The sequence below is a fragment of the Aulostomus chinensis genome, chromosome 6, assembly GCF_037954235.1.
Source record: "Aulostomus chinensis isolate RoL2024-O1b breed Wild chromosome 6, RoL_Achi_v1.0, whole genome shotgun sequence".
Taxonomy (NCBI): Eukaryota; Metazoa; Chordata; class Actinopteri; order Syngnathiformes; family Aulostomidae; genus Aulostomus; species Aulostomus chinensis.
In genome coordinates, this window is record NC_141325.1 from 26,403,589 (window position 1) to 26,413,858 (window position 10,270).

General features: G+C 40.7%; 1 protein-coding gene across 1 annotated transcript; it reads left to right on the forward strand.

The window, feature by feature from the left end:
- Nucleotides 1-891: 891 nt before the first annotated feature.
- arid5a (AT-rich interactive domain 5A) lies at nucleotides 892-9,753 on the forward strand. Its single transcript, XM_086207207.1, has 7 exons — nucleotides 892-959; nucleotides 1,668-1,738; nucleotides 5,614-5,779; nucleotides 5,873-5,925; nucleotides 6,061-6,158; nucleotides 6,242-6,398; nucleotides 7,159-9,753. The coding sequence occupies exons 1-7, from the start codon at nucleotides 956-958 to the stop codon at nucleotides 8,362-8,364; spliced, it is 1,755 nt and encodes a 584-aa protein (XP_086063333.1). The 5' UTR covers nucleotides 892-955; the 3' UTR covers nucleotides 8,365-9,753.
- Nucleotides 9,754-10,270: the final 517 nt, after the last annotated feature.

A 10,270-nucleotide genomic window follows, 5' to 3' on the forward strand; every position in this document is an offset into this window, starting at 1 on the left:
GAATACTTTATGCTAATATCAGGGTAAAAGGACCCTTCATCAACAAGTTGCACCCATCATTGTGGAAGGATTCAATTCATATCGCAACAACAAATAAATGTTAGCCTAGCTTAGCTTAAGTTTCTTGCATCATGTTCTGAACTCATAACTGCTGCAGCTGTTCAACATCATCGCGAATAAAACGAGTGAAAACGTTTGAATATGCGAGCGTTTACATCTGGATTTATACATTCATATAGATTGAACACAACAGTGGCTACAGGGCAAGTTACAGGAGGAGAACAAAAACGGTGAAACATTCACCGTTGGTTTAGTACCTGGTAGCGGTGGCAGAGAAAACAGATTTTAACCTTTTATTTCCCAGTTTCCATGAATGTGAATAAATGAGGTCTGTTACTTCATAGATATTAATCTGCGACAGTATTTGTTTGCTTTATTTAGTTTTTCTGGTTAATATTTGATTTTTCACACTCTTTAACAAAAAAACCTACTTGTATACGCTGATTCCATAAAATATCGAGACGGTGAATAGTTTTCTGGTGGGGAAAATAACATGTGCAACTCACGAGAAACACAAAAATGACAAAGTTCAGTGCAGCTGACAGCTTTCTTTTCTTTTCTCTTCTTTTTTTTTTTAATCATCACAAAATATCTTATCTCGATATTTGTAACTGTAGCCTCATATTCTGTGACTCAAGGGGCAAATTAGCCAAATGAGAACTTGAAATGTACACAAAGATGTCTGTATTTTACCATTTGAAGAGGATGCAGACTCAAGTGGGAAATATAAAACTCAATTTCCCAGACTCTTCAGTTAATATGGTGCAACCCATCAACCAATGAAACTGTCCTGTGGAGATGCCTTCCTGTTTCATAGCGTCAAGTTGATGAGGCCACTGATGAATTACTGCCACAATACACAGTGACACCAGAGAATAGAAGGCTTCCTCTGGAAATGGGTAAAAAAATCACTTCTATTTATTACTGTTTTTATCTGCCTACTGGCAACTTGCTGTGTAGTCATCCTGATATTTATTATTTTAGATAGTTCAGATGACAGAGTAATGAAAAATAATGAACAGAATGTTTCTTTAGAAAAGTAGTTTAATTGATTTTTATCTGTTAAACAAGCAGCGGGACTTCAGTGCTGAATTATGACTAGAATTTGAGATCTCGTTATCCGTGAGCTAATACGATAAATGTCAAATATTTCCTTTACACATGAAATGGAGAACTTAGAGGCAACTGAAAGCAGAATTAAAGGTTCAAGCCACAGCACAGGAAACAAGTGATCTCAAAAGAGCTTTTTGGCTTTGTACACAAATGATACTCATGTTGATTCCATGTAATATACAGCCCTGGTTTAACAAAGCAGGTGAGCAGCGGAATAGGAATTCTTCAAATCTCACTTTTACAATCTGTTGCTGCTGATATCTGATAATGCAGAGTTTATGTGTTCTAATATCATACAGTGCAGTACACCAGCGGTTATGTTCATGAGCAGGAAGTGGTTTTGCAACCTGTGGTTATATCAGACTCACAAGATGTGTTGAGAGCTAACTGTGCACTGATCCATAATCTGATTAGAAATATACGAACACGATGCTGATGCAGATGATTCCAATAATCTAATATTTATTCAGTTCCTTGTTGTCTCATGTTTGAAGCTCAAGAGGTCCAGATTGCGTCCCCTCAACCAGCAGCTGCCAGCGATGAAGAGAAGGGGACAGCGACCAAGGTACGGACTTCAGTTTCTGCTGATAAAAGGACCATCTGGCTGAGCCGTTGTCACCACTCACAGTTAATGTCACTTCAGACATGACTTTACAGAACCTGTTGTCATTTCCCTTTTCAGTCAATTTCAGGGTTAGCAAATTTTGAAGGGCAGAATGTGTGTGTGTGTGTGTGTGTGTGTGTGTCCGTGTATATTTGTCTCATCCTAGTGGGTAGTTTTGAAATGTATAAGCAGTTATTTGTGTTCAGTTTTGTGAGAGGACAGACAGACACGCACACACTCAAATCTCACACGCCACAGTATTTCACTGCGCATAGAGAAACCGAGAGGGGGCCGCCTTACAGCAATCATTCTGGTAACTGAAGTGAAAGGTACAATATGAGAAACACAAATTAGTTCATCAAATTTCCAAAAGCTGTCGTTAGTTGAAAGCTTGGTGGTTTCTGTGGTGACTGTGAGTTTGACGATAACATCAATCTAGCAGGCTACTGCCAATCATTTTGAGAGCTCCACATCAACACTGTGACATCAGCATCACCCACACAGGTTTCCTAATAGGCTTTGTTCCACTAAATTATTATTATTTGTGTGGTGAGGGTTTCACTGTATTTGTTCTCTTATTCAAGCAAAATCTTAAGTACGTTGCCGAAAATACAGATATTTCCTGCGGGCAAAGCTGATGCCTATTTAGGTCTAGAAACAACCAGGAAATTAAAGAATTCTTACTGTCCCCAATGCCTTTATTTCTCCACTTCTATAGCAGATAAAATCATTAAATTAAAAAAAAAAAAACACTTTAAAAAAAAAAGTTTGATCTTGGGCTTCAGGAGAAAATTATTTATTGTTGCCATATTCCTCCTCAAATAAACTTTTGTAAATAGATAAACAATACCTAAAATGTTTTTTTACGCTCATTAAAAAAAAAAAAAAAAGTCCTAGAATTTAAAAAGGCAATTCCCAGACCTGGAAAGGTTTTGGGGAAAAAAAAGAAGAAGAAAAAAAAAAAAGTCAAGCCAGATATCTTGGGAAAAGTCCTGGAACTTTGCTTCATAAATAATAACAATAACAATAGTTTTCTAATAGTTACAAATGTTTTTTGATGTATTGATGCAATGATGTTTCAAACCATAAACTAGTCACTAATTTTAGCAAAATATATGGACTTGTAAATTTTAACTGTTTATTTTACATGCGGCAACAGATGTTTCACATCGTCGACGTTCTTTAAAGTTTTCCTCCCAGGTGTGGGAAAAGTCATAGAAATTCAATTGCTGAAAAAAGAAGTGCGCTAGCCTTGCCCTAATATGACATGGCCAACATCTCTGGACGTAAAAAGGGGAAGTGCTCCAACACATAGAGCAATCTGCCCAGTAAATTGCATCATGTTTTCATCGGGTCAGTTTTTATCTCAGCGCAGATGCAAATACAGATATTACCCATTCACCAGGCGAACAGAGGGAGTTCGTCAAGGTGTTCGCTCAGCTCACACAGGCAAGCAGTGGAAAGTCAGAGCTGTTGTGTGACAGCTGGAAATAGCAGTGAAGGGCAGATGAATAGTGACTCAGTCGGGGCTATTTCAGCTATAGGCTTGCACCTTCACAATTACTCAGTCTAGGGGCCTACTTCTCGGAACCAGGAACCGCATAGAGGAAACTGATTCAGTATGAAACCACCTTGAGCTGTTTTGTTGTCAAATGACTGCCAAAGAAATAAAGTAGCGTCTACATGAGGAGATTCAAAGAGACATCTCGCATCCCCCAGTGTGGTTTCATTAACATCCATTCTTTCGAAAATGGATTGTCAAAACTGCAATGTGAGGTTTCAGGTTTAAATATCTGCAGTGACACAAATTCTACTTTTTTACCTCAATAAAAGATCTGACAGATTAGGACTGATAAGCCAGTGTTCATGCAGGAATAAAAAATACAGTATCATTAAAATAAGTTAAAGGTTTAAGTTTGTCACTTTTATTGTACCATTATTCATTAAATACAGAGTTAAATTTCCTCTTTACTGTTTTTCTCTTCTTTTAAGCCTTCTGTTTCATTTCTCCTTTCTTGCAAACCACAAATAGTGACATTGTGAATTTCTTATATGGGTTCTTGTAAGCCTCATCTCATTTCCAAGTTGCTCACACTCATTTTGTTGCTATAATTTTGCAACCAAATATTTTTGGAAAAAATTAATAAGCAGCTGCTGTATTGAAATTTCTAATTGTGTGTAGCTGACAAAGCTGTTTTTCCGTCCTACATCCCTTATTTGTAACTCCAGAATGCAGAAAGCACCAGCCGCGTAAAATATATTTCGCTTTAAGCTAATGGCACTCCATAGCCAACAACTTAAAAAAAAACTTCCCATCCATCCATCCATTTACTTCCGCTTATCCGGGCTCGGGTCCCGTTGCAGCAGCCTAAGCTGAGAGATCCAGACTTCCCTCTCAATGGCAACTTCGTCCAGCTCTTCGCTGGGGATCGTGAGGTGTTCCTAGGCCAGCCGAGAGCGTGTCCTGGTTCTTCCCTGAGAACGCCTTTGACTTGGATGTGCCCTGAACACCTCACCAAGGAGGCGTCTGACCAGATGCCTGAACCACCTCATTTGACTCCACTCGATGTGAAGGAGCTGTGGTTCTACTCTGAGCTCCTCCCAGATGGCGGAGCTTCTCACCCTATCTCTAAGGGAGAGAGAGCCCAGCCAGCCTCCAGAGGAAACTCATCTTGTCTTTTCAGTCATTAACCAAAGCTCATGACCATAGGTAAGGGTAGGAACTTGGGGCAGGGTCTCATCCGCGACCCGGAGATGGCACTCCACCCTTTTCCAGGTGAGGACCATGGACCCAGCCTTGGAGGTGCTGATTTTCATCCCATGGTTGAAACACTCCTGGACGTGGGAAACCCCTTCTGATGGGAACCTCCACCAAATGCTCCCAGTAGACCCTCACAATAAGTTTGGGCCTGCCAGGCCTGGCCAGCGTCCTCTCCCACCATCAGAGCCAACTGACCGCCAGGTGGTGACCGCTTGACAGCTCCGCCTCCTCTTCACCCAAGTGTCCAAGATATAAGGCCGTAAATCCGATGACACCCCTACAAAGTTGAAGAGCACATATGGACACGCTTTTGCTTGAACACAGTGTTCAACTGGCCGGGTCCCATGGGTACAGGCCTGGCGACCAAGCGCTCACCATCAAGCCCAAGTTGTGTGTTTTCATTGGAGTCTTTTGAACTTCTCTCTATCTGGTCCCTTCCCTAGGACCTGTCTGTCTTGGGTGAACCTACCAGGGGCATAAAAGCCCCTGACAACTTAGATCCTTGGATCGTTGGGACATGCAAACTCCTCCACCATGATAAGGTGGTAACTCAAATAAAAACGGTCAAAAAATGATCTGTTTAGGATGTTGCACTGGAGTATTTGTAAACAGAATTTTACAGCAGTTTGTCCCCTTTTTTTGCTGTAATGCGAGTCGTCAGACACCATAAGCTTCAAGTTAAATACACATGCCTGGCTATTTCACCTCACTAAAGTTACAAATAAGTAACACCGAAGGAGGAAAAAAAACATATTTATGAACTCATGACACCTACTGTTGAGTACTCGAAGGACAAAATATACATGTAGGTTGAAGTACTGCTTAAGTTACAATTATGACAGTGTGTGACTGACAAGTCTAGACCAAACACCCCACAAGTTTGCTGCTTTCTCTCCAGACAGGATGTGTAGTGGTTATTGACTGAAAGCAGTGGTGAAACCATACATTCTTATTCTGATGTTTCAATTCTACAATATATTATTTTCCCATGTAAAATAAGAAATCCAGCAATTCTTCTTGGTGACCTTGTCACATTTATGTAGATGCCTAACACACGTTCTCTCTGCTTTGTCAGACTTCCCCCCCAGTTATTGAGATTCAGGATTCTACAGCCGAATGTGAGGAAGCCAGATCTGATCTCCTGCAGATGGAGGAGAAGTCATTTGTATCAAATCTGCACTCCTTTATGAAGAATCGAGGTTCACCCATAGAGAGGATCCCACATCTGGGCTTCAAGCAGAGTGAGTGTGGTGCATTCCCATCATGTTTGCTGACGCAGAACGTATACTGAATTCCACTAAAAACATTTAATGTGAATTTATTCTCCCTTGCAGTTAATCTTTGGATGATCTACAAAGCGGTTGAGAAACTGGGTGGATATGACTCAGTGAGTAATCATCTTAATTCAGCTACTTGCTGAAACGGTGTAATGAGTCAATGATTAGATAAGCAATATCTGTTAACTGCTTCATACCCATTTCTGTGGGGAAATTATTTCAACCGTTACTGATAAATGTTGTAGGTGACGGTACGACGTCTTTGGAAGAAAGTGTACGATGAGCTGGGAGGAAGTCCTGGTAGCACCAGTGCTGCTACTTGCACTCGCAGACACTATGAGAGGTAACAATTGTTCCGTTTCAAAATAAACTGGTGATTTAGTCACAGAATTAGCAGAGGCTGAATGAGGAATTCTTGTGTGACAGGCTGGTGTTGCCCTTTGAGAGACACCTAAAGGGAGAGGAGGACAAACCTCTGCCTGCCAGCAAACCGAGGAAGCCCTACAAGAGGAACCCGGGTGGCAAGATAAAAGCTGAGGGTGCAGAGAAAAGATTTCAGTCTGACAAAGAAATGGAATCAAAGGTAGCAATTTTTTTCTTCTTCATTAAAAGAAATTTTAAATTTGGATTTAGATTGTTTCTGTTTAATGAAAGACTGTCTGATATCTGTCAATAAATGTATTGGGATTTGTTGTCTGTGCCACTTGTCTATCTTTCAGTTTGTCAATTAGCAGCCAAAGTAAAACATTGCACCAAACTCAGATGTAGAAGAGCCAAAACATAGAACCCTTTCAATTGTAGTGCAGCTTTGGCGGGCACTCATGATTCATTGCTCCTGTCAACATTGAGAGTTGATGATTTTGAGCTGGAGTTCTGCTTCTCATGTTGATCTCAATGATGCGCCTCCTTGTTGAATGTCCAGCTCCCTCTTCTGTGATTCACACCAACTTGAATTAATTTCATGTTTTTCTCTCCAGAGTAGATCACATATGTAAACAATGCACTTGTGAATTCTAAGACTGTCCGTCTAAAAACGGTGATTGGCACCAAGTAACTAAACGCACCCTCTTGTTTGCTGCAGAGCTCACTTGGTGCAGTGATGAGAAACCGAATGTTAAAACCCCACTTGATTTGAGTCTGGAACCAAAGTTGATGTTAACCTCCAGGTTGGCCTCCAAAAATACTGATCCCTGAGGCCCTCTACAGCTCTAAGTTATGCCATGTGTACCCAAACATAGATGTGGCAAAAGAACAGCATGTCATGATATATTCATTTTCATTAGAATGTCCCAACATGTCCTTTCTTGATAATTAACTAACCGATATACGGTATCACGTTGCAGAGGAGTCCAGAGGCTGCCCACCAAAGTGAAACAGAGCTGCAAGTTCACTCCACTCTGTGGCCACCCACTTCCGACAGGCTCCATCCAGAATGCTCCCAGACACATCAAGTGACCACAGATCTGTGCACTTCTGTCTATAGGCGTGCCCAAATTCTGCAGGTCCCAGCAATGAGCCCCTGGACTCCACCTATCCCATCAGCTGCTGGTGAGGTCATCTCCCCCCTGGAGAAGAAAAAGCGAATGGCTCAGGCCAGCCTCAAGCTGCCTCTGAGCATGCAGGGCGAGGATAAAGAGAGGCCCTCTGTCATCCACTGCTCTCAGTCTCCAGCCTGGGCCTCCTCCCACCGGAGCAGCAACTCCTCTGATGGATCCCCACACCCTCTATCTTCCTCCTCATCTCGCAGCCCCTCCCCCTACTCCATTTCCTCAGAGGAAGGTGAAGCTAAACCTGCAACAAGCTCAGAGTTGACGTCAAACTGTCCCAGCGCTGCGAAAATTACATCCAGCCGTAGTGAGGACACATCTCCGAGCTGCAGTCAGAGCGCAAACGATCCTGCGGGAGAGAAGCGAGACGCATCTCATGTCTTGCTCAAAGATCAGACTAAAGACCCTGCCTGCAACTTAATCAACAAATATGGTGTCAAAAACTTCCATCATCCTTTTCCCTCATCTTTTACTGTAAAGTCTGACTGGGCTCCAACATCTGCATCAAGTTTCACCAAAGTTATTCCGAAATCTGGGCAACTTCCTCGACCCGCGCCCGTTCGGCCAGGTTATAAATTCCAACAGAGCCGGTTGATGCATCAAAATGGTTCTTTGGCTTGTGCAAAGAAGATAAAAATGATGCCATTACTTTATCAGACAGAAAAGAGGGACAAATTCAGGACAATGCTGCAAAAGGTTCCTCCCACTCAGCAGAATATATCCCACTCCACCACCGCAACTCTGCCAGTATCGTGCATCCTCAGCTACGACAAGTCAGGGAGAGACTCTTACCACCAGTCCCAGTTGCACCATGCATTTTTCCCTAACAGAATGAAAATAGCTCAGTCCCAGTTGATGTACCATCACGTCCCAGTGAGTCCATCTCACTCGGCTCTCATCGGCCCTGCTGTCTGTCCATTACCCTACTCCATCCCTTTGTTGAGTCCCCAGATTGGATATGCCTTACCTAACATGAATCCCATTTATCCTAACAAGCTCTAATTCTCGTTGTAATTTCAGACACACACACACACACACACATGTATAAATGTCACTAAACAATTACAATGTACTGTAAAAAAGAATTTTAGTGAAATATCTTAATATGAGTAATCCAAGATATAGTCTTTGAAGTCTTTCCCCTTTTAAATATCAAAAACAACTTAACGTTGTGAAAATATGGACTATAATATTAATAATACATTAATAATATTTTAAATATTTACTAAGATTTAGGATGCAACACATCATCCACAGATTGATCGAAAAGGTTATATTAACTATGATTTGATTTCAGAAACGTGTAGGATTGAAATTGCCCTCAAAGATGTTGTTTTGCTCTGTGTTTTCGCTTTGTTTTTTTTCTGTCAGCACAAATGGAAAAATATAGAGCAACAAAAAAATATAAACAAATCTTTTTCAGCAAATTATTCCAAATATTGATGTTTAACATTGGCTCAGAATTTCACAATTGGTGCATTATTACTTACATTATCCCAGATATTACCAGCAGTGCTCAAAGAAATACACAAATTTGATAGTGTGTTTCACTTGGTTGCCTGTCAAAGTATGGTATCTCTTTAGCCAACAAGCTCATCTTTAATGTTACCGTCACAGTAACACAAAATCGACAGCGTGTTTTTGAAGTTGGTTTTTTTTTCATGATTCTTTTGACTGGAGTGAACGGTCAAGGGCTTCCCAAAAATCAAATCCGCCCCCTCATGTTAGCTGCGTGATTAGTGGGCTAACTAATTAATTAGCAGGCTAGCAAGTTAAAGTAATGTTAGCTAACACTGCTCGCAGCTATTTCTTGAGAATGAAGAGAATTTTTTTTTTAAGTGATTCAATGCATTCTGAATCCCATTTTAATACATTGCCTTTATGATGCCTGACTTGGGATTAGAGGGTGGTTGTTAAGACAGTGACATCACCCATAATCCCTCCATACTTCATGACATCATCATAGTATGTCTTTGTTGTTGTTTTGGTTATGTTTACTTGTTTCTTGGTTCGATGGAGCGACCTCATTTTTAAACATGTCATAATGTGAAAACCACCTGGAATTCGCTGTTGAATGCAGTTGTAATTCGTGTGTCATTTTTCATGTTTCTTGTCCTCAGTTGCACATTTTCACCACTTTTGAGAACTTTCTCTCTGTACTGTATTGCAACATTTACTGATTCTGTATAATTCTGTAAATACCTTACATCACCTGATACTCTACTGTATATTTTCAATGACATTCGGGAGGCAGATCTCTTTCAAATGTAATTAAAAAAATGATGAGAAATATGAACACAAATAAAGTTGAAATGTTTGATTCCTTGTATTTCAGACATGTTGAGCGTTTCTCAGAATCTTGCATTCAATATTTCACGATGTCAGATGTAATATTAATTAGAAACTCAATTTTCTATGAATGATTTGATTGTTAATCTGGCATCAAATGACAGGACTGGCAGTATCAGGATAGTTTTTTTGAGACCCCATGTCAGTGAGTGGGTCAAGAGAGATCAGAGGATATGAACTTATGTAATATGTTAATTAAATGATAAAATGGTCACTCTACTCTCCTAAAACTTCTCAGACTTCACTTCATGTTGTTTTGGAGTTGCCATGTATGAGCTGTATTGTCCTGATTGACTTCTCCAAGCTGTCACACATTGAATCTATCACACGTAAACCCAGAGGAAGCTTTGAGTTATGTGCCACCATGGATGTGAGATCATTATGGATAAAAATAACATTCAGAGGTGGAAGCAGTGAGGAGGAAAGAAGAAATCAGACAAATGAGAGTCGGCTGCAGGCTACAATGGGATACAAAACAAGACAGCTGGAGCAAGCAAAGTAGATTTCTGCTAAATTCACACCAGTGTGAGAGATGTAGGCATACAGACACTTGACATGC

Excerpts from the sequence above, each read along its gene's own strand:
- arid5a (XM_086207207.1), top strand. Across the intron at positions 6,159-6,241 it reads ACTCGCAGACACTATGAGAG|GCTGGTGTTGCCCTTTGAGA; the intron begins GTAACAATTGTT and ends CTTGTGTGACAG. Across the intron at positions 6,399-7,158 it reads ACAAAGAAATGGAATCAAAG|AGGAGTCCAGAGGCTGCCCA; the intron begins GTAGCAATTTTT and ends ATCACGTTGCAG.